This window comes from Panicum virgatum, chromosome 3N (genome assembly GCF_016808335.1).
Source record: "Panicum virgatum strain AP13 chromosome 3N, P.virgatum_v5, whole genome shotgun sequence".
Lineage (NCBI taxonomy): Eukaryota > Viridiplantae > Streptophyta > Magnoliopsida > Poales > Poaceae > Panicum > Panicum virgatum.
In genome coordinates, this window is record NC_053147.1 from 34,185,208 (window position 1) to 34,209,963 (window position 24,756).

The 24,756-nt window shown below is 50.5% G+C and overlaps 2 protein-coding genes across 2 annotated transcripts; both read right to left on the reverse strand.

The window, feature by feature from the left end:
* Window positions 1-2,463: 2,463 nt before the first annotated feature.
* LOC120668123 (transcription factor MYB44-like) lies at window positions 2,464-3,852 on the reverse strand. The gene has a single exon (XM_039948052.1). The coding sequence runs from the start codon at window positions 3,668-3,670 to the stop codon at window positions 2,672-2,674; it is 999 nt and encodes a 332-aa protein (XP_039803986.1). The 5' UTR covers window positions 3,671-3,852; the 3' UTR covers window positions 2,464-2,671.
* A 4,810-nt stretch (window positions 3,853-8,662) lies between these two features.
* Window positions 8,663-9,441, reverse strand: LOC120665330 (ethylene-responsive transcription factor ABI4-like). Its single transcript, XM_039944871.1, has one exon. It carries the CDS (start codon window positions 9,416-9,418, stop codon window positions 8,663-8,665), a length of 756 nt encoding a protein of 251 aa, XP_039800805.1. The 5' UTR covers window positions 9,419-9,441.
* Window positions 9,442-24,756: the final 15,315 nt, after the last annotated feature.

The following is a 24,756-nucleotide window of genomic DNA, read 5'->3' on the forward strand; positions in this document are numbered from 1 at the left end:
GAACTGCAGAGCAATGGATACTCCCTCTAACCACAAATAAAAGTCATTTATCGTATTGACTTGGTCTACAAGCTGGTGTGCTGAGCAATTTCTATGAAATTATGATACACGAAATTGAAATGATTATATTCTATGAAAGTATTTCCATTACTAATAGTCTAATATCGATGTTTTATCATGAGTATATAATTCTTTACATACTAATGATAAAAGCTAGAAAGGTTTAACCGGAAATAAAAATATAACTTGTATTGTTGTTAGAGGAAGTAGTATACAAGTTTTTTGAAGAGAAAGGAAATTCTGCTTTTTTGAGAGGGAAGAGTAAGCAGAGGAAAGCATCTGAGAGTTAGGATCCGGGAGTGCTTATTCTCTTCATCTATATTTTGTGCAAATCGAGTTACTATACTATGGAATTATTTTGTAAACTCAGGCTAAAAATGAACTGGAAACTTGTTTTTACGGTGAAGTTGTTTTCACTACATGAAATTATGGTTTTTAGAAATTATGGTTTTTAAGGCTGTCTCCAACATAGACAACACAAACACAAGACCTATAGGTTGCGTACAGTAAAAGGGTAGGCACCCAAATCTCGTCCTTCTCCAACAGAGCCCGAGCCACCAAGCCCCAAATCCCGCATGGAGCACAGCGCCGCCGCCCTGCGCTTCCCTACCACCGGCGCAGCAGGCAGCGCGCGCCTCTTCCCCCACGCAGCAGGCCGGCGCGCCTCCCCTCCCTCCCTCGTCGCACATGGCGGATGAAGCGAAGCAGCTCGCCCCGCTCCCTGCCGCGCCGGCTGCTCCCCGCATCGCCGTTGTCGGCCGAGCTCGCCTCGCCGCCGCTCCTCGCTCCTCGACGACCTCGAGATATTCGTCAAGCGCCTCCGCTCCAAGCAGCTACGCAAGGGCTCCATCGACGGCAACGCCGGCGCCAGCAACTTCGACTCAGGCCGGCTAGTTGAGGGAGATCTCGGGCTCCGCGGATTCAGCGTCCGGCACTGCGCCGTGGGATGAGACCAGCCGCGACTACCTCACCTTCGTCAAGGAGCTCGCCGTGCTCCACACGCGCGGACACGCCTCCCCGCCAAGGATCCGCCGCGCCGGCCGCTCCCGTCCTCGCCGGCCGCTCCCGTCCTCGCCGGCCCACTTGGACCCGCCGCCCCGGCCACTCCTCGCCGCAGCACCGCCGCGGACCCGCCGCCCCGGCCGCACCTCGCCGCGCCGCCGTGGAGCCGCCGCGCCCCGCCGCGCCACCGCGGACCCACCTGCAGCGGCCTGCCGCAGAATGCGTCGTGGAGCGAGAGAGGGGCGCAAATATGCATCCCGTCTCACGCAGTACCCAAAATGGGTACTGTGTTTCGGTCTTCTGTTGGAGCATGGTTTTGGGTAGGCAAATACTGTACATGACCCATTTTGGGTTTGGGTCGCGCTTTAGCTACGCTGTTGGAGACAGCCTTTATATCATGAAATTGCAGAACTGAAAATGACATGTTCCGTTGAGATTATGAAATGAGGGCAGCTGCCAATTACCCAGCTCGGTCCATGAACACGTTTCTCGGCCATATCCAGATGTACACCACCATATTGAATTGGCTAAAGGCGAAAAAAAAAACACGCACTATATATGCGTGTTGAATGCAGTAAAATATTTTCATCTTACAGTACTAAATATAGATGACGCTGCCTTAATTCTGTAGGCGATATCGAGGAGTTACTTCTACTATTTACTATAGCAAGCAGCAGAGCTACTCAAAGCTGTAACGGTAGTAGCAGTCGTGGAGCTGTTAGAGCATGGTTAATAATAGAGCCAAATACTTGATTATAAGCCAAGTGATAAGAGTCCAGTCATACAATAGTTATCTCATGTATATTTGTCTCTAATTTTTTTATTATTATGTGATGTCATGTCTTACTTTCTCTTTCCTACTCTTCCTCATATGCATTTTTATTTGGGCTCAACAATGTCTATACTTCCGTGTTAAGTTTGGTGCTAAAACAAAAGCTAAGCTCTTTTTTCTTTCCTCTCTTCTCTCCTCCGCATCAACAAAAAAATACTGATTAATTTGGCTTTAAGCTTATTATTGTACATGCTCTTGCTCCGTCGGGGAGGAGGAACCGGCGACCACCAACAAGCCAGCGTACGTGCGGTGCCACGTCCATGGTACAGGCGGTTTCGTTCGGTTGGGTAACGCCGCGCGCCCGCCACCCAACCCCACTCGCCCCCCAACGCACACGCGCGCACGCACAACACATTCAATGACCCACACATCAAACCCAACCACACCTGAACCGCCCAACTGAACAAACACCTCGACGGCAGCGGCCATCACTGCTCCATCCATCGACCCCGATCCGCCCACGGATCGAATAATCAAACGAACGAACGAACGAACCGCTTTCCCAAGAAATTAAAGAAAATCTATGAGGGTTTTAATCTATCGGACGGATGGTTACAGTCGTCTCTGTAACTTGCTTGGATTACTGTTGCTAGCTAGCAGGAGTAGGTAAAATTTTTTTGTTCATGCGAACTGTTCTAATTGAGATCTATCCTACCTATGATGATGGTGATGGACATTGTTCATGCGATGATGAACCAAGAAATTAAACAACAAAGGGGTTAGATGGTGGCGGAACTCGGCCGCCGATCGTCGGAAAACGCACGCCGACCATGTCGATCAGTCCTGGCCGTCGGCGGCGCCGGCGCCGGCCCTGCCCGCTGGCGACGCGACGAGCGAGCAGGCCTGCACGTTCGCCCCCTGCAGGTGTCGCTGCACCTCCTCGCCGATCATCTGCCGAATCACGGGCAGCAGCCGCGGCCAGTCCTGCTCCAGCTTCGCCCGCATCTTCGCAGCTCCATCCACGGTCGACGCCGCCGACGCCGCAGCGCCGCGCAGTGCCGGGGTCTCGGAGACAGTCCCGCCGCCGCCGCCGCCTGGCAGGCTGAGGGTGAGCGACGTGACCGGTTCGGCGGCCGGGGTCGGTGGCTGAGGCTCTGTGTGCTCCGGCTGCTTCGCTGCACTCAGAGAAGGATGAGTGTGGGCGGCGCCGAGGCAAGGCCGCTTCTTGGGCGGCGCCATGAGCACGGAGTCCTCGCTGGTTCCGTCCTCGTCCTCGTCTTCCTCGTCGTCGTCCTCCTCCCGCTTGAGATCCAGGGGCTGGAACGGGACGACGGAGGCCGGCGCCGACTCCTCGGGGTCCGCCAGCTTCAGATGCCGGAGCGGGACGGGAGGAGGACCCGCGGCCGCCGCGAGCGGCCGCAGCGGCAGCGCGCCGCCGTTGGCCGCGGCGGCGGCGGCCCTGCGGTGGCGGCGCAGCGTGGAGTTCCAGTGGTTCTTGACGGAGTTGTCGGTGCGGCCGTGCAGCATCCGCGCGATGGTGGCCCACTTGTTGCCGTACTGCGCGTGCGCGGCGACGATGAGGGCGTCCTCCTCCGGCGTGAAGGCGCGGCGCTCCACGCCGGGGCTGAGCTGGTTGCACCACCGCAGCCGGCACGACTTGCCCGAGCGGCCCGGGATCTCCGCGCTGATGACGCTCCAGTTCCGCGGGCCGTGGCGCGTCACGGCGCGCCGCAGCAGGTCGTCCTCCTCGGGCGTCCACGACCCCTTCACCCTCGCCGGCCCTCCCGACCCCGCCGGGGCGCCGCCGCCATCCGCGCCGCCCGGCAGCACCACCATTCCCTCGATCAGTCGCCGCCGGCCGGCCGCCGGGGGTGGGGCTGCGCACGTATATAAGGGAGACGTGGGGTGTGGTTGGAGGCGAGGCCGAGGCTCTGGTTTCCTAATCCTCCCTCCCCGAGGTCCGAGGACGAGGAGTTGGGTCGCCGTTCGTGTGACGGGAGGGAGGGAGGTTAGGTGGACGGGCGGGGGCGGTTTCGGGCGCGGCCGTTTGCGGTGGGTTTTGGGCGTGCGTTTCCGGTGGGGGGGTTTTTGGCTTGGCTTGGCGGGCGTCGTGGTGGGGAAAGGGGAATGGCGGCGAACCGCCGGGCTGGGCTCTCGGGACAGCACGCGCGTCACGTCGCGCGGGTTGGGTTGGGTTGGCCGGCCGGGCGGCGTGGTGTCGCTGCGGCGGCGGTTCCACCGTCGTTTTGCGCCTTTCCCACCGGCCGCCGTTGAGTTGCGTTGGCCGCGCGCAGCGGCTGCTGGCTGCTGGTGGTCACGCACGCGAGGCGACCGACGACGTCGGTGCGACGGTACGGTCGTTGCGTGTGAGACGACGAGATCGATGCATGTCGTTCCAACTTCCAATGTCGTACGTCGATCGGTGCGTGCCAAAAGGTAAATAAATAAAAGAAAAGCAAAGCAGATGCATGCATGTTTGTGTCGTCCTTGTGCGAACGAGTGTGATTGATTCATTCAGTTGGGCTCCTGGTTGGATCTTGTGCTGGGAGGAGGTTAGGAGGAGCGAGAGACCTGCGGCAAGCATGGCGGCCCAACCAAGAAATACGTGCGGGGGGTTGGTACGGCGAGCTGATCCCTAATCCGATCAGAACCATTGATTACGATTTTTGTTACCGTACGTTTTATTTTTGTTATAAGCGCTTCCTTACCTCAACTAATAAAGTCGAGTACCATTGATTTAGGACATGATCGATATAGGAGAAGTAGCTTCCATCATCCCAACTAACAGGGCCGTATCTAGGCCCGTGCGGGCCGTGCGACCGCACAGGGCCCCCAAAATATAACGAGTATACTAGGTATAGTCATATAGTAGATTTTGTTTTAGTTATATTTTGATCCAATACGAAGCAAATTGTAGCCCAAATATGTCATAGAAGAGGAAATATGCCGCTTGACCATTGTCTTTCAATCAAATCTGCAGATCGCAGTGCAATCTTTTTCGCTTTCATTATAATCGCTCGCCAGGCACGGCACAAGTCACGTCTGCACTTCCACCTTCCGGATTTCACTGGGCACTCGTAGGCGCAACGATGGTACTAGGGTCCAGTTCATAGTTTCGCACAGGGCCTTCGAATTTGCCGGTACGGCTCTGCCAACTAATTAACCAAATAGAACAATATTTTGGTTATTTTTGTTGATATATATTGGGTGTGCCAAACCAAACGGGAGTACTGAATCTTGCGGCCACCGGTGAATAAGGCCACCCGGTGGCCGTGGAAAAAGGCCGACGGGTGATGACGCATGCATAGGGTCGTGCTGCTGGATGGTGTGCCGCCCGAATCGACGGATGGATGGAGCCGATGGAGCGGGCGGTGAGCAGTCAGCCGATCGCCCAGCGACGACCCGTCTGCTGGCCGCCTGGTAGCTCTTGCTTCGCCCTGAAACCAACCTATACATCTGCACACGCACGCACGGACGACATGTTGCACACCGGTCACCTGTACGGTCATGGCCACGCATGCACTGCAGTCGCGAGCGGCGGTCGGTACCGCACCTGTGGCGGCATGCGGCGTCAGTCTGCGGGTGAGACATCAGCCGGAGACGGCGGGGCGAGAGACGACGGCTGAGCGAACAGCGATGGAACGACGACCGACGGGCGACGGCAGCATGCAGTTGGCGTAACGAACGAACCACCCGCGCCGCGCGCGATCGACATGATGAGGCATGGTGTGGTGTTGGCAAGCAGAGCAGCAGAGCGCATCGATCGACCTGACCTGGCACCAAATAAAAGCCGCAACCGCAACTCGACGAGGGACCAAGGAGGCAAGGAAGAAGCTGTCTGGCTCAGTGTACAAAATTTAAGTTCTGGACCCGACCCACCAACACACTTCCCATGCATCCTGGACGGACCCACACCAAAACACACACACTTCCCATGCATATGCATCCTGGGCCGAGTCGATCCGAGCCACCACGTACTTTATTTGATGTGGGTCATGGGCCCGGCCCACACATATATATACTCCCAACAGGCCAGGCCAGGCCACTGCTTCTGTCAACTGAAGCAAAGGACATATACATACTCCCAATTGTGCAGAATCATCTGTACGTTGATTGCTACGCCTACAAGTCACAAACCCACTCCAATTGGTCTTTAGATAGCTGATGATGCATGCTGTTCATTTGTTTTTAGCCACCTAAAATGGCATTGATGAGCTTTATTTCCACAATACTCCCTCTATTTCTATTTATATATTGTATTGGGTTTGTTTTAAGTCAAAATTGGCAAATTTTGACCAAACTTATAAGAAAAAAGAAAAATATTTACAGTACTAAATTTGTTTCATTAAATCCACCATGAAGTATATGTGGATAGTGCATATGTTGAGTATTATAGTTGTTGCTATATTTTGGTATAGACAAGTTAAAGTTAGTCAAGTTTGACTTAGGATAAACCTAATCTGACATGTAAATAAAAATGAAAAAAATATACTTCCTCCGTCCCACAAAGACTGTTCGTTTAGAAAATTTCAGACACATTACTAGTAGTGAGAAATGATTTTGTTACCCTTAATTGATTAGAACAGTTGTGATTGAAAACTGTCTATTTATTTATTCCCAAGAGCCTTAATAAATGCAAATGCATTGAAAACAGAAAAGTAGTATCTACTTAAGTATTTAATTGGCTCCATACCTTTCTCTACATAGAATATCTACATAGTTTCTTGATACTCATTGTTTTAATTAGATAACTCTCAGTACAATCTGAATGAGAATCTTTGTTGGACAAATTTTGGAGGCTAAATGAACTATCTTGGTAAGACAAAGGGCGTAGTACAGAAGCACTTGCATGCCTAGACACTCCTACGGATACACACACTACATCATAAAAGCCTCACAGAGACTAGGATGATAAATAAAGTGCTTCCACCATAAGGTTAATCACAATGGACTGTGTGAGCGTACAATTGCCAATTACAATACAGCTTGACACTGGAATGAAACCACCACCCTCATTGCATAGTTTCATAGATAAGTAAACTGTCACATTTAATTGTTGATTGGTGTTGTGATCAAATGTGCCATAAGACCAATATAAATTGATGAATGTGAAAATAGAACTCAAATCCTCTCAATGAAGTTTTATTCTATTTATAGCTCCTGGTAATAACTATGTAGAGACTCTATTCTTTTTCCTCATAAATTGCTTGCCATATCATAAAGTGACTAAGAAAACTCTTTACTAACATTTGATCGGTAAATAGAAATATCTTTATCGACTAATGGTTGATCTGCAAAACAAATATCACTGACAGATCACTAATAAGGAAGCTTTAACGACTCGTTCATCGGCAATGTTGGACTTTTACTAACTGATGTCCATTGCTAATTTGGTATCGTGCTGTTGTGGTAGCATGACATTTAACGTGAGTAAAGCTCATATAGTCATATGACATTTGCACTGAGAATGGGCTACGAAACCTACCCAATGACAATTTGGTAAGAAATTTATGTCACAAATTAAGTGAATTCTCACGACTCAACTGGGTAAAAATTTCATGCCACAAACGAAATTCCACAAATTAATTAAGCAGTACTATGTGGTTCTATGTTCCGGCCAGCATGCCACAAGACTGGGATTGTGATCCACGAGGATACGTGAATAATTAATAAAGATCCAAAGGTTATTATTGTGTAGAGCATGCATCCTGACCATGACCCTGTCTGCTATTTTTTGGATTCCTTGAACAGGACAATTTCTACCCAAACAGAAGACGAAACAAAGAATGGCGGGTTTTATGATACTCAAGCAAAATGTCACGAATAAAACAATTTCAGGAAAAGGCCGAAGTGTTTTTTTTAAAGAAAATATCATCGATATGCAAACAAGATGAGGAGGTACTTTCAGAGGTTTGAAGTTTAACATCATCAAGATCTGAGTCAATGATATAGTTGATTCATGTTCCGTTTTTCCTATCTAAAGACATAATAAACTTCATATGTTCATTAAAATAGCCATTATACCCATCACATGGACAGACTATTCTTTTATCAGCAACTTTGGGGGGAAAAAAATAAAGGAAACCAATATTCATAAAAATCTCCACAAAAGGGAAATGAAGCTACACCTACGGAACAAAATTGTTGCATCTGAATATGGGTTGAAATTTAATGAACCAACCAAAGCAATTAAATATTTCTCAGCCAAAAAGTCTTTTGCATTGCTTAAATGCCTAAATTACACTACTATATGTACACCCTTTCTAAATTATTATTATGTGATGCATTCAGATCGTTGTCGATCCATGACTACAACCAGGAGTCTGCCAGAACCAAGGAATCTGGATTTTGTAGTTCGAATTCACTATTTCAAAGGAGACAAACTGATGATAGGTAAAGGATGAAAAGAGAGAAAATGTTGCATCTCTAATATTTATATATGCCACCATGAATAGTTGCATCCATTGCATGATGGATCCATGCAAGGAACAGGCATGATTCAAATCGAATCGATCTTAAATCAGCAGCAGGGAACCCTAAATAATCCCTCCCAGCAAAATACCACCTCACATTGCTATACCGCAACCAAACCCCCAGGGAAAAAAAGAGAAGAATGAGAGAGAAAAAAATCTAAAGATAATTTAGTACAAAGGAATCAGAAACCCTAGCTAGTAAGCCTATCTACCTTGCTCGCTTACTTGCTCCCAAACACATGCATGCATGAGCATGAGCAGCCGCCATGGCCACCCCCCCCCCCCCCTCCTCTCTGAAGCCCTTTAAGCCGGCCAAGCAACTTGTTGCTGGCTTCAACAAGTGCTGTGCTGTTCATCACTTGAGGAAGACATCAAACCAGAAGAAGGGCTCCGGCTCGTCCCAGAGCAGCGCCGACGCGTAGTCCTCCTCCTCGCCGCCGTTGTACTCCCAGCCCGCTTCCGCTGCCGCCTCCTCCGGTGTGCCCGCCTGCGGCGGCTCCAGTCGTGACGTAGAGGAGCCCACTGCGGGCGCGACAGCCGGCTTCTGAGGCTCCACCCGTGGCGGCACCGTGGTTGTGACCGTGGACGCGGTGGCCGTGCTGGCGAAGTATAGCGGCGGGGTCGGCTGCTGCGGCGGCGGCGGCAGGAGGTGGTACTGGAACTGGTGGTGGTGGAAGGCCGGGGCCGCAGGGGCACCGGCGCCCAAGTGCTGGTGCGGCGCCGGGCGCGGCAGGAGCGGCCGGAGCGCTGGCGGCGAGGACGCGGACGCCGAGGAGTGCGGGTGGGAGCGCGGCGCGGCGAGCGACGGCGGCGGCGGGGAGGTGAGGTTGAGGTGCGCGCGCGGGCCGTAGAGGAGGAGCGCGGCGCGGTCGTAGGCGCGCGCGGCGTCCTCGGCGGTGGCGAAGGTGCCGAGCCACTTGCGGGAGCGCTTCCGGGGCTCCCGGATCTCCGCCACCCACTTGCCCCAGCTCCGCTGCCGCACGCCGCGGTACCGGAACTTGGCGTTCTCCGGCCCGCCCTTGGGCGCCTTGCCCTTCTTCCTGCCGTCGACGCCGGCGCTGCTTTCTGCAACCTCGGCCGCGGCGGGGGGCGATGAGTTGCTGGGTTCCATGGGCGCAGGCAGCGGCGCTGGTATAAGTGGGGCCGGGAGAGATGGGGATGGGGAAGAGAGAAAGGGTGGTGGCGCTGTGGCGTTGCTTTGGGGCGAGAGCGCTAGGGATGGAGGCCGAGGTGGATGTGCTTGGCGGAGAGGGGCGGTGGTCAAATATAAAGAAGTGAGGAGAGAGAAGCTTGGCAGTGATGGAATAGTAAGGCTGTGTTTAGTTTTTCATTTTGGAGGATCGAGCTGGGGCTCCGTTGGCTAGCCCAGCTGGGGCTGGGCAAGCCCACTCGCGTTCGACGCCGGCAGGCGCGCGGTGCCTCACCCTCCTTCTTAAACGATGCACTAGTCCTCCTGGCTGATTAAAAAAAAAGTTTCTCAGTTTGGAGTGTTAAAATATACTCCCTCCTTCCTCGTTTATAAGGCACAGTAGAACATGGCACGGTCTTCCAAACGATACTTTGATCATTTATTTGTCATATATTATATCATTTATGATTATAAATTTATAATCATTGTAAACTACTCCCTCCGTTCACTTTTGATAGCTATATTTCATCTTGACACAATGACCAAGAAAAACAACTTTACTTATCATATAATAAATACAACACGGACTTTTTTGTTGGTCCTCCAATGCTTTAACTGGAAACTCCTCGTTACCAGTGCTATTTATTGTCACAGCCCATGCCATTAGCAAATATAGCTATCATTTGTGAACATTTGAGTTTTTAAAATATATCTATCAAAAGTGAATGGAGGGAGTATATTTGATGACGAATCCAATCATATAAAATTTATATTATAAAAATTAAAAATTAATAGTTAAATTATTGGTCAAAGATATAAATGTTTGAATCTTGATATGCGTGTGTGCCTTATAAACGGGGAAGGAGGGAGTACACCGTAGTACTTTCGTTTATATTTAATAATTATTATTCAATTATTGACTAATTAAGCTCAAAGCGTTCGTCTCACAAATTAGTACCAAACTGTACAATTAATTTTTGATTTTATTTATATTTAGTACTCCATATATATGTATTGTAAATTTGATGTGACGGGGAGTTTTTTTTTTGAATTTTGGATTTTTTGGGCAACTAAACACAGCCTAAAAACCTTGGGTTGGGTTTTCACTGTGGCCAGTCGAGAGACCAGGCGCAGTAAATAGTTGGAGCAGCGACAGAGCACAGGTAGATGGATGCCTTGTTGCATTGCAACCTTGTGTTTGTGCAGGCGTGCAGTGTGCAACGTTGCATCAGTGCGCATGCATGCAGTGCAGTGCATCATCTCTGCTGCTGGCGATCGATGACCTGATCGGATCAGTTGATGTGCCTAAGTCTCGATCGGTCAATGGATCGGAGAATCTCGATCGGTCATCACCTCGCTCCGGTCGACCATCCAACAGAATGAGCGAGATTACAGGGTTGTTCGATTTCAGAGGCTAAATTTTAGACTATGTCACATCCAAGAGAATTTTAATATTTATTAATATTAAATAAAATCTGATTACAAAACTAACTGCAGAATCTTAGGGCCAAATTGCGAGACGAATCTAATGAGGTATGTTAATCCATAATTAGTGAATGGTTACTGTAGTATCACTGTAGCAAATTATGGATTAATTAGACTTATTAGATTCGTCTCGCAAATTAGCACCCATCTGTCAAAAAAGTTTTACAAATAAATTTTATTTGATATTGCTAAATGGTAAGATTTTTTTTATGCGACAGGGCTAAAAAAACAGGCATTTGCTTCGTGTTCCCCTCTAGCTAGCTCGATCTGTCATCGATCGCTCGACTTGATGACTTGGATGGTAATTTCTTGGAAATGACTGCACGAAGCATGGTCAACTCCGTTTCCCACTGTTATCGATCCACGGATAGGAGCAAATAGCAATAAATAAAGCGGCCTGCAGCTTGACATGTCAGCAACAGCCGAATTCATGATCTTGCGTGATAAGCGGAACCATGAATCAATTGCTGTTTCGATGCGCTTCAAGATTTGGAAACGTCTTCGAAAACTTTGACTCCTGCGCGTCTGCAACTCAGATGCAGGATTAGAGCATCTGCAAGAGTTTTCCCAAATCACGCTAGTTATATCTCATTAGCTAGTTATTTAACTAGCTATTTAGTTATTTAGAGTGTTGAAATTCAACAATTTCTCAATTCATCCCCTCCGCTCCATCCCCTTCTCGCGCTGACCCGCTAACAAGTGACCCCCTGATCCATCTCCTTCGCGAGCTGCATCCGCGTCCTCCTCCTCACCGCCAGCCGCGTCCTCCCCCTCGCCGCCGGCCCGGGGGCCGAGCCCACCGCTCACCCAACGCCACCCGCTCTGCCTGCCCAGCTCCACTTCGCGCGTCCAAGGGCATTCATCCCCATCCTTTTGCCCTCTTCTTCCTTCTCGATCCTCGTTGCCCAAATTTGCTGTTGCTGCTTAGGGATGCAAACGGCGCAGGCCAAGCCGCCAGCCCGCTGGGCCAACTGCGCCGCAGACTCCCACGAACCCTCAAATCAACCCACATAACATAAGCGGGCTCATGCGGGTGAACCCACGTAGCCCACATAGCCCACATATACACCCTCATCTACAGCTTCCCTCGAGCGTTCGCTGTCCCGCAGCCGCGCCGCGCCGCCGCCGCTTCCATGGACAACCGTAGCTCAGCCACGCCCCCTGCCCCGCCGGCGCTGCCTCCTGACCCTCCCTCCTGTGCAGCACCTCGATCTGCATCAAAAAGGACTGGTTCGTCGCGTGCGCCGGAGTGTGTCCTCGTGCCCGCGCCTGCGCCCGCGACGAGGACATCGCCGCCACCATCGTCGGCCGGTTGTCCCCCACCGCTGAGATCTGGGCTCATGGAGAGGAGTTCATCTTCAGTAAAAGCTGCGGTCGACATGGCAACTGCGCATCGGGAGGCAATTAGGGTAGGAGAAAAGAGAAAGCAAGCACAGGTTTGATTTCTTGCCAAAAATCCCCCATCGATTTGATTTGCTGCCATCGAGGTGGAGAAGCAATTAGCTATATATCGATTTGTGTTCAGGGAAGGGGAGAGGAGGAGGTAGGTGCAGGGAAAGGACTTATGGACAAGAGCTCAACTGTAATGATTCTTGTCAACTGGAGTCAGGATGATGCTATCCCCGAGGGTCATTTCCCCGTCTACAACATTGGCTAGGTCTTCACAAGAATCGCCAATATCTCCTTTTATCAAAAAAAGAAGTATGCTTGGTCACGGTAAGTTCAAACCATTCAGAGCTATGAACTGATAGTTAATGCATTATATTTAATTACCTGCTATCATGTTAATGCCTTGGATTTATGCTCCAATTAGTGATTTTAAATTGTTCTGTACTATAGTCTTGTCTGAAAATATACTTTCCATGCCAACCACTAGGATCTCCACATAGGAATAAACGACGCAGACTTACTTCACATATATGGAAAGAATTTGATCCAATATATGATAATGGGATTCTAGTAGAGGCTCAATGTATGCATTGCAATCAATTATTCAAAACAACCAGAGACATTGTTACAAGTGCTTGTGGCAGACACTTGAAGACTTGCAAGGGAAAAGCTAGATTGGATGAAATGGTCTCCCAAATGAGTTCTGGTATGTCCAAGGCTGATGTGTCTTTGAAAGATTGGAGGTTTAATCAAGAAGCAGCCTACCTAGAGCTAGTTAAATTTATTGCCATGCATGAATTACCATTTAGCCTAGTTGAATATCCAAAATTCAGATCATTTGTGGATACCATAAACCCATGGTTCAAGCATGTGTCCAGAACCACCATAAGGTCTTATTGCATTGACTCCTATGAGGAAGCAAGAGCAAACTTAAGAAAGTTGCTGAACAAGTCGAAATCTAGAATTTCCCTCACTGCAGACATGTGGACCTCAAACCAGACTCTAGGCTACTTGTGTGTGACTGCTCACTATATTGATGATGAGTGGGAACTTTATAAACGGATCATAAAGTTCACTCTTGTTGAGTCACCCCATGATGGTAGAACTATGTTCAATGCCTTGTTGAGAACACTTCAGGATTGGAACATTGAAAGCAATGTATTTGCAATTACATTGGACAATGCATTTGTAAATGATAACTTTTCAAAAACTTTGCAAGAGAACCTTGTTGATAAGGGTCAATTACCTCGCAAAGGAAAATTGTTTCATTGTCGCTGTGCTGCACATGTCTTAAATCTGATTGTTCAAGAGGGTTTCAAGTCAATCAGTAGTGCTACCAAGAACATTAGAGACAGTGTAAAGTATGTTAAGAGCTCACAAGCTCGGAAGCAAAGGTTTGAAGAAATCGTAGAGCAAGTTGGTATTTCTCCTGGGAAACGACCTCCTCTTGATGTTGTAACTCGATGGAATTCAACATTCCTAATGCTCGAGACAGCTCTGAAGTACAGGAAGGTATATGAAGCTTTAAAGCAGGGGGACCCACAATACTTACATGAGCCTTCAACCAAGGACTGGAAGGTGGCAAAGAAGCTATGTAACATGTTACAGCCTTTCTATGAAGCAACCAAGATAGTCTCGGGATCAAAATATCCTACTTCAAGTCGTTACTTTCATATGTTGTGGGAAGTGAAGAGAGAGCTGGACAAACAGTCTTCAATTGGTGACCCTGTGATTACAACTATGGTGCATGGGATGAGAGAAAAAATGAACACATATTGGGATCTGTCCTATTTGAAAATCTGCATTCCAGTTATTCTCGATCCTCGATTTAAGATGCGCTTTCTTGAGTTCTGCATCAACAGTGGCCTCAGAATCTGCATTTTCTTCTGCAGAAAGAACTGTGAGCGACTACAGAAGTAGGTTGAAAAGTGAAACAATAGAAGCTCTTATTTGCTTTCAAGACTGGTTGAGATCAGAAGATAGTACACATGATCATATAGCCGGAAACATAGCTGGAGATGAGCTTGATTGCATCTAATGCATATTGCTGTAAGTATTACTAACTGAGATTCTTGCAGTTCTATTCTTTAAAAGTTCTTTGCATATGGGCCAATATTCTGATTGCTTTTGATTTAGTTTTTTGGAAACTTGGACAGCTAATTTAGTGGTTCTTTCAGTATATAAGGAAATTTGCCAAGGGATCCAGCTAATTATAGCTGTGCTCTTATTTAACTCTGCAATGTCAAGCTTGTCTCCATAAAATGGATCAGATTCAGAGATCTCCCAATTATAGCTGTGCTCTTATTTAATTGATGCCGAACAGAATTATATGATTCGCTGGGCTAGTTTCTTATCTAGAAGCATTGGTGACTGATCAATATTAAAGTTCTTGAACCTGTTGCTACTGCTGAAATGCTATTAGTCGATCTGAAAAGCATCCACTTCTGAAGTTAAAAGCATCCACTGCTGAAGTTTCCCTTTGAGTATTGTAGACTTGTAGTTGATCCCACTAATGATCTAATACTTGTGTGCTCTGAATCTTTGCAAAGAGTGAGATGTTGATGCTTTTTTTAATTACATGCAGTGTTCTAAAGGAACAAGCTATGGAATCTTTTGCTCTGTTCAAACCCAGTGATGTTCTGCTCTGTTCTGGTGCATGCTGTTGGAAGCAGTGGCTTTGATGTAGTAATTTGTAAATCACGTACTGCTGGACACTTATTTGAGAGAGCTTCAATGCATTGCAAGAATGAGCATCTTAGAGATAACTGTTTGCACTTTCTGTAATAACCTGATGCAGAAGGTTGCCCTGGATGGAACCTTGACAGCATGTATTCATAACCTATTATGGAGCCTTATGCTAGTCTCCTTTTTTATCAGGACAAGCTAGTTCTTGTGATGGTATGATATTAGCGTAAATTTCTTGGTCTTCTCAGAATTTTTTATTCTAAAGGGAGTAGTTTTTTTTTGTGATAGCCTGTATTCATATTATGATATGGAATTGTGATTGTAAAAGAAAGAATCAATACAGGCTGCCTCTCTTGCTTGTGCCGTACGGCCGGTATTCATATTAGCCTGTAGGGCATGCGGGCATATGCGGGCTGCCGCGTAGCCCACAAAGCATTCGCGGGCGTGCGCGGGCTGCCGTGCTTAGCCCACAAAGATGTTGCGGGTCTTGCGGACGTGGGGTGGGCTGTCCGCAGCCGCCCCACTTGCATATTTATTGCTGCTTGATGTCCCATTGATTCCTCTCGTGTGGAGAATCGTGGGCATCTCAACGACCTATTTGAGGCGATTGGAGCTTCACTCATCCACTGGTGCCACCAGCGTCGTCAATCTCATCGCATTGGTCCGCCGCCGTGTAGAGGAGCAAGGCCTCCGGTGAGCACAGGGTCTGGGCCATTTTGCTTGCAGTTGGGGTCAGGTTTCAGGGTTTACAGAGCATGTGGTGCTGATTAGGCTGTAGGAAGGTCGAGCTCGAGTCGGGGAGAGCCGGAATGGCGCCCTCGCCGCCGCGGGGAGCTCTGCTCCGGTGGGGCTTGGCCTTGGGTGAGGTCCTGGGGGTGTCCGAGCGAGATTTCTGAGGGGTCGGTTCCACTACAGCACCGAGGGTGCGCCGGAGCTGCATTGCCTCAACGACGCACCAGTGGCAGGGGGCGTCGGAGCTGCGCGTAAGCGTGGGAATGAGCATAAGCGGGAGGGGAGCAGGGTTTTAATTTGCGACCGGACCGGCCTAACCGCCGGGCTCCGGTACCGGTTTACCGGTCCGGTTAGCCCGGTTACCGGTCGGAACCGGACAAAACCCCATTTGAATTTGTTTGAATTCAAATCTCGGCGTTCAAACGGTACGGACCGGTATACCGGCCGGCCGGGCCGGTTTACCGGCTGGTTTGGCCGGTATACCGGTGATGTGGGAGGGGCAGCTCGAACCGGTAAACCGGCCGGTTATACCGGTATACCGGCTGGTTGGACCGGTATACCGGTTAGTTTTCCACCGTTTGAAAAATAGATCCCGGTGTAAAATAAAAGAAAATTTCGGCCTGAGCTATGCACATTTTAATGTAAATGACCATACCAAAGCAACAAGTTATAATCATACATACAAATACAATAGTAATAAGCGTGCATACAAATACAGAGTCATACACCTAGACACATGAAACGAAAGTTCAACGTAGAAATGAGAAGACCCCCATTTGGGATGCGGTTTGGTATTCGGCGTTGGACATCAAAGCGATACCTCGCACTCTAAGCAGCTCAGCCTTGTAGTGTTGCCAAGTTTGGCCCGTCCACGCCGATGTTGTCTGCCATTTCTGAACTAACATAGTGTAAAAATGAGGGTCTTCCCATTCGTACACCCATCTCGTCGGTGGCTGCATGCTGATGTCAGGAATGAGATAGTGAAAAGAGTGCCTCGAATCGCTGTAGGAGGAAGAAGAGTGCTGTGGACTATCATAGTCCGTTGGTCCACCTGTTCTCCTCTGCGATTGCGGTGCTCCATGGTCGGTGTCCTGAGTAGCATGTGTGAACTGAGTCTCCCCTGCAATCAACCATATTTCATAATTAGTAGTCAATAGTCAGAAATATGTGTCTATTTGTATGTGCAATGTATACCTGTGAAACGAACACCACGAGCACGACCACTACCACCAGCAGCAGCATCAGCACCACTACCACCACCACCAGCATCAGGCTCAGCACCGTCACCATCATCACCATCATCGGCCGAGCGGCTATCCTCGGACTCCTGATATGGCGGACTACGCTCACCTTTGCCAGCATCAGTCTCGGTGTCGCTGCTCACTGGTTTTGCTGTTCCTTTGCATTTTCGACGCTTCGGGTCACCCTTCTTAGGTCCCTTCTGCAACTTTCTCTTCCCTAGGTGAGTGTCACCTATATTTGTACGTGCCCAATCGCTGATGGAATCATTCCCCGTAGCCTCATGTAGATCTGACTCGTTTATTTGATCTCTGACAATATGGGACGGGAGAGGGATGTCGCCGTCATCATCATCCTCGTCCAGAACTGGAGCCCGGTTAGATCTACCATATTTCATCCATTCCCGCACCGGATTATTCTCATCATAGAAAGAAAGATGGGCCAGCTGGTCAATGAAATCACCTTCTTCACGCATCAGTGGGCCGGATACCTCCTCAAGTCGGAGACGAAGGTTGTAGTTGACATAGACAAGCTTATTAAGTTTCTTGTGCTGACAACCGATTGCGAACCTTTGTATGCAGCAAGGCAAAAGTACTCCAGTTCCGCTCGCATCCACTGGACGAACAACATTGTGAAACAAGTCTCATGGCAAGGTACTGTAGCTATGGAGTACTTGATCCGAACATCATCCACCATGACGCTGCATGTGCAACCGAGTATGTAAGCAATATATTCGAATAGAGAAAACAACAATTTCATACGGAGTAACTCTTACTTGGGGATGTCTTTGGGTCCATCGCCATCCGCATTGCCATTTCACTGCTATACTCGCCAACCTTCTGCCGAAACACGTCAAACTCCTGCAATGCCTGGACGGCGCTCTGGAGATCCGTCATGCGCTGAAATGTATCCTTGAGACCACGAAACATTTGTTGAGTTGGATCCATCGTATATGCATACCTCGGACATGTTCGGCTTCTTGTATATTGGTTATATATTGTCCTGATCAGCGAAGCGGAGAAACTTGTATATTGGTTGAACCGTGTCGATGATATATTTCATTGCATCCCACCACTCCATACTTGAAAAACTTGCATGAGTAAATCTACCTTCTTCGGTATTCGCCCATTTGCTGTGTTGGAACTCAGTAGATGCCATCCACTGCATGAAACGATCGCGTTTCCGATAGATGCTCTCTAGGAACATGTAGTTGGTTCCAAATCGAGTGGCATTCCACTTCACCAACTCACCACCGATTGCGTTCCTCATCATTGTATTCAACTGACCATGATTGTGTAACCAATTTGAAATTCACTTGCATTGCTTGATCATAACAATATGTTCAGGCCTTCGAGCTATATCCTTCAACATCAAATTGACGGTGTGTGCTAGACACGATGTCCAAACTATGTGGTCATACACGTCACTTAGTAGTTCGTTGCATGCTTTTTTGTAATTCGAGCCGTTGTCGGTGACTACGTGCACGACATTCTCCGGTCCAATCTCTTCCACCACCTTTTGAATCTCCTGCAATGGAAGACAGATTGTTTAGTAATATGTCAAAACATACACCATGCGAATGGAACATGTTTAGGGACTACCTTGAACAAATATGCAGCATCTTGAGTTCTTTCGGTCGCATCAATAGACTTATGGAACCACATGACCCCATTGCAATATATCAAAAAGTCGATGATGCTCATCCTCGTCGGACCAGTCCATGAATCACACATCAACGTGACGCCAAATAATGGCCAGTCTTTCTGAAACTTTACGTACCTCGTCTTCAAGTCTTGCTCGTTCTGATCAAGGTACTTGCCATCAATATCCCGTCCAGTGGGTGATGCGATACCTTTACCTGCAAACCATATGAAAATCATGAGATACAAGGATGTACGCTCATAGGTATCATTGCAATGAAAGAAAACTTACCCCACTTTTGTGTCTCCCTGACCGCACTGATAAAGTATGGACTGTCAGCCTGTCTTCCAGGAACTCTTGCAATATGGAAAAACTTTGACCAAGCTTTACCAATAGCTTCCTTTGCGTTCTTATCCTTCTGCGTCCAGGAGCCTGTATCAATCCTTGGTTGCATCATTCCTCTTCTCCCACAAGCTTCCAAGTTATAGTCCTCCACCACAGGACTTTCCCTCTGCGAAGTGGACCTTCGAAACATCCTCTGCATAACATTCCCCCTCGTCGAACCACTACCCCCTCCACGCTCATATGCACCTCCTCTCTGTTCCACCCCCCGTCGGAACTCTACTTCCGCTCTTGATAGATCCATGGCACGCTGCACCTGAGCTTCCTCATCTTCTTTATCACCGGTATAGTTTCCCTCCGCTGCTGCCTTCTCCCGTCTCAACCTCTCCCGAGCCCGGTCAGCAGTTGACTTCTTTGCCCTATCCAACTCACGCTGAAAGAAGTCCCGCACATCAGGTGGCACATTACTGCAATGCACCACCTCCGCCCCGCGCCCAGCCAAATGTTGTTTCAATCTAGTCGCACCACCTCCTCCTTTCTGCGTACGACAATAGTTGCATCGCCATCCGGGATAAAGATTTTCCCCGTGTTCCCATACAACATCTCTGCTTGCCATTGTCTATCTGCATACATGGACAACAAAAATATATCATCTAATATTCTAACTCCTAAGTCATAGTGTCAAAAATCATCTAAATACACCTAAATCCTAAAACATTCTAAATCCTAAAACATCCTAAATCCTAAAACATTCTAAATCCTAAATCTTACCTACATTCTAAATATACCTAAGTCATACACCTAAATCCTAAAAAAATCATCTAAATACACCTAAATCCTAGGAAAAAAAAACCTGACCTGCCGGCGGCTTACCGCCGCTCGTGGCGGTTTACCGCCTAACCGGGCCGGTAAACCGGCGTCCAAGGGCGGCTAACCGGTCGGCACCGGTAGATCTGGTACCGGCCCGGCTTACCGGTGTGGGGGACCGGTTAGCCGCTCTCAGGGGCCGGATGGCCGGGTCAGGGCGGCGGACGGCGGGTGCTGGCGGCGGACAGGGGTGCCTAGGGGGCGAGAGGAGCGGACGGGGGGCGGTTGAGGCTGCGGGACACTTGGGGATAGGTTAAATACGCTGTGCCGCGCGATGGGCCTTAATGGGCCGTCGTTTTTTTTCTTTTTCTTTTTTGATTTAACTTCTAAATTCCGCAAACCATACTAAATGATCAAATATTTGGGAAAATTTGACACCATTAGATTCGTCGTACCTTGAAATATTTTTAGGAATTTTTTTGAGAATTTTTCATTTTTATGAATTCAAATTCAAATTTTAAAATTTGGCCGGTTTCATACCGGACCAAACTGGTACCGGTCCGGACCGGTTTGACCGGTTACCGGTCAAACCGGTCCGGTTACCGACGGTTTGGTAAACCATGGAGGGGAGGGCGGGCGGGGAGTTTGGCGAGTGAGGCCGCTTGACAAAGTTGCCGAGCGATGAGCGGGGTATGGCGAGGCCGATAGCGAGACGGTCCAGACATCAGAGTCTGTTGGAGGGTAGTTTTTGGAGTTTTTTCTTCTAAAAATTTTAGCTAGTAAGATGTTTTTAGTGAAGCTTTTGGAGATGCTATTACATGAGTCGACCCGTGAGTGGCCCAAAACCCAATTCATAATTAGTATAGGGTAGTAAAAACCCTACAAGACCAACCCAACAATAACAGTGTCACACTGGTTTATTTATAATAGTGGGTCATCGTGTCACCAAAAAACAAGAGAAGCGTCACCCTCTTCCCCTCGCTGCGATACAGGTACGTTTAATTTCATGCATGGTATGACCAATCCCGCGCGCTCGTGGACATTGCATCGCTAGTTACCACCACCACCATCGTCCATGACTTTCTCAGGCGTACCCTTGGATCGGAAGTGCTCTCCCATGCATCTAGCTCTGCTCCCGGAGACAACCATATGCACCGGCCGAGCCAACGACGTTCGCACCTCCCGCGCTGGCGCTGGTAGGCCGCTGACGCCATGCTGTCCGTCATCAAGCTCACCCCCGTGGAGCAGGAGGAGCGCTTGCTTCGAACGATGGCGCCGACAGTGACGGTACGAAGGAACGCCTATGATTGTGGGAAGAAAACGCTCGCTGGTGTTTTTTTTTTGGGCCGACCCAAAACCCAGAATTATGTAGGATTGGGTTGACCCAAAAGTCCAAAACCCAACGCTAACTGGGTGCAGTGGGTCAAGGTTTGGGTCAACCAATTCCGACCCACCTGCATCTTGAACTGACGATAGGCTTGTTTAGTAAAAAAACTGCATTTCAAACATTTAATTTCTTTTATTATCAATATGTACATATTTATAAATATTGATAATACTTGGTAATACACTCACTCTGAAAATTTTGAGGTAGTAGTTGGATTGTAGAACAGTGGAAGTTATTAGATTTCCAGATCGGTGGTTAGCAGGAGCTGCCAGAGCAGCTTCTAGACTGATTTTAAAGAAGTAAATCTAGGCTGACTTAATGAAGCGATTATTTGAAATGGAGTAAGGGGATTGGAAGCTGAAAAATATAGCTTGTTCTTATTCGTTTCTTGCACAAATCACTTCGGCCTTAAAGGAGAATCACTTTTACTTACATGATCATTTCTCTCCATATATATAAATCTAAAGGAGTATCTGATAGGAACCGAGTTCCTACCGCGGCTGCGAAGGTTGTAGGGGTGCGTGGATGGAGGGCGAGGCCTTGGGGGTCGCTGGCGGATGGGCGCCGTGGCGACCAGCAAGGGGAGCGGCGGCAGCGTGGAAGGGGGCGCCAGCGCGAGAGGGAGATCGCGAGGGAGAGAGACGCGAGAGTAGGGGCGCCCCGTGAGGCCAACTGGAATCAATTCCCAGCCTAATCTGTTTCAATCTAGAAGAGAGTATTTAACTTACAAATTGTCCCACACTTTAGGAAAGCGAATAAAACCCTAAGGAAATAAATCGTGGCTCTCCTAGCCACTGGGGCGGCGCCCCCGGCGTTGGTACGTGATCCACGCCGGGGCCGTCGGCTGCTGCGCCGGCTGGGCCTGGGCCGGCTGCTCCTGGCCCGTAACATCTCTCCGCTCCTCGGGAAACAGCTCGTCCTCGAGCTGGAAGTCGGGGTAGCGCTCAACGAAGGACTCCCATGGCTCCCAGGTCGCATCATCGGCAGGGAGCCCCTGCCACTCCACAAGGACCTCCTAGGCGCCCTGCTGAAAGCGTGCCCGCCGCACCCGAGCAGGAGTCAAGACCACCCGGCCATCATGAATGGTCGGCAATGGCGGAGTGGACGCAGGGGGATCGCCGTGGAAGGGCTTCAGCAACCCCACAACGTGGAGGCGAGACCCCTCCGGGAGCTGTAGACGATAGGCCACCTGGCCAATGCGCTCAATCACCTGGAACGGCCCAGCGTAGCGGGGACCGAGCTTACCCTTGGGACTCCAGCTCGCGGTGATGAGCGTCGTAGTAGTGCTTGGCGTGCTGACGAGCCTGGAGAAGACGCTCGCGGACGTCAGCGAGGAAGGAGTCGTGGTCGTGGAGTAGCGTGTCAGCCGCGTCCGTCTGGGCCGCACCGGCGGTGTGCGGCAGGAGCGCTGGCGGGGGGCGCCCGTAGACCACCACGAACGGCGTCGCCGGAAGCACCATGTGGTACGAAGTGTTGTAGCAGTACTCGGCCCACGCGAGCCAGTCCACCCAGGCTCGCGGGCGGTCGCCCGTGACGCACCGCAGGTACATGGCCAGCACCTTGTTGACGATCTCCGACTGGCCGTCCGTCTGGGGGTGGAACGCCGTGCTGAAGCGGAGCTGGACGCTGGCCATCTTGAACATGTCCCGCCACATGTGGCTCGTGAAGACAGGGTCCCTGTCGCTGACGATGGACGCCGGGAACCCGTGGAGTCGAACGATGCCGTCGAAGAAGGCGCGGGCGACCGACGACACCGTGTACGGGTGGCTCAGGGCGATGAAGTGCGCATACTTCGAGAAGCGATCCACCACGGTGAGGATGACCGACTTCCCGCCGACCTTGGGCAGCCCCTCGATGAAGTCCATCGAGATGTCTGCCCACACCTGGGAAGGGACCTCGAGGGGCTGGAGCAGCCCGGCTGGCCACTGCGTCGGCGTCTTGTTGCGCTGGCACGTCGGGCAGGCGCGGACAAACTCCTGCACCAGCAGCCTGTCGTGGGGGACGTAGAAGCCGGCGCGGAGACGCTGTAGGGTCTTCTGTACGCCCTCATGGCCTGCTGAATGGACCAATGAGAGCACCCGCTGGCGAAGGTCGTCCTGGGCAGGCAAGAAGATGCGCTTGCCGTGGAGGAGGAGCTCGGCGTCCCAGCGCCAAGGAGCCGTGAGGCCCTCGCCCCGGTGCTGTGTGGCTTCGCTGTCGGTGGAGGTAGCCATCCGAATGTCGTCGATGAGGCTGAAGGACGGCCCGGAGATGGCGTGGAGTGCCGCTACATCGTCCGTACTGGACTCGCTGTCGCGGCGGGAGAGGGCGTCGGCCGCGGAGTTGAGGCGGCCCGGGCGGTACTCCACGGTGAAGTCGAAGCCGAACAGCTTGCTGAGCCACTGGTGCTGCGGGATTGTGGACAGCCGCTGGTCGAGGAGGTACTTCAGGCTGTAGTGATCGGTGCGGACCAGGAAGTGGCGCCCCCACAGGTAGGGCCGCCAGTGCCGCACCGCCTGAACCAAGCCGATGAGCTCTCGCTCGTAGGCCGCCAGCTTGACATGGCGGGCGGCGAACGGCCTGCTGAAGAAGGCCAGGGGTCCGGACCCCTGGTGGAGAACGGCGCCAAAGCCGGTGCCGGAGGCGTCACAGTCAACCACAAACTGCCGCTCGAAGTCCGGCATCTGCAAAACCGGCCCGGTGGAGAGCGCCTGCTTCAGCACCGCGAATGCCTCCACTACTTCCTTGGTCCAGGCGAAGGCCTCCTTGCGCAGGAGGCGAGTCAGGGGGCGGCGATGGTCCTGAAGTTCTGGATGAACTTGCGGTAGTATCCGGCGAGTCCCAGAATACCGCGGACGCCCCGAGCCGAGCGGGGCTCAGGCCAGGACACCACAGCCTCCACCTTGGCGCTGTCCATGGCAATGCCCCCGGCCGAGATGATGTGGCCGAGGTAGGCGACCGAGCTGGACCCGAAGGAGCACTTGGAGCGCTTGAGGTGGAGGTCGTGGGCGCGGAGCGCATCGAAGACGAGGCGGACGTGCTGCAAGTGCTCGGACCACGAAGAGCTGTAGATTAGGATATCATCAAAGAAGATGAGCACGAACCGCCAAAGGAACGACTGCAGGACATCGTTCATGAGCGCCTGGAACGTAGCCGGCACGTTGGAGAGACCAAACGGCATGACGAGGAACTCTAAGTGGCCGTGGTGGGTGCGGAACACCGTCTTCTCCACGTCGGCCAAGTGCATGCGCACCTGGTGATAGCCGGAACGCAAGTCCAGCTTGGTGAAGAACTTGGCGCCATGCAGCTCGTCGAGGAGCTCGTCGACCACCAGGATCGGGAACTCGTCCTTGGAGGTCTTGTCGTTGAGCGTGCGGTAGTCGATGCAGAAGCGCCAAGTGCCGTTCGGCTTCATGACCAGCAGTACAGGTGCCGAGAACGGCGAGGTGCTGGGCCGAATGATGCCCTGGGACAACATCGTGGCGCACTGGCGCTCGAGCTCGTCCTTTTGCAACTGGGGGTAGCGGTACGGGCGGACCGCCACTGGAGCCGTGCCCGGCAGGAGGTGGATCCTGTGGTCGTACGGGCGGGACGTGGGCAGCCCTCGCGGCTCGGCGAAGACGTCGTCGTACTG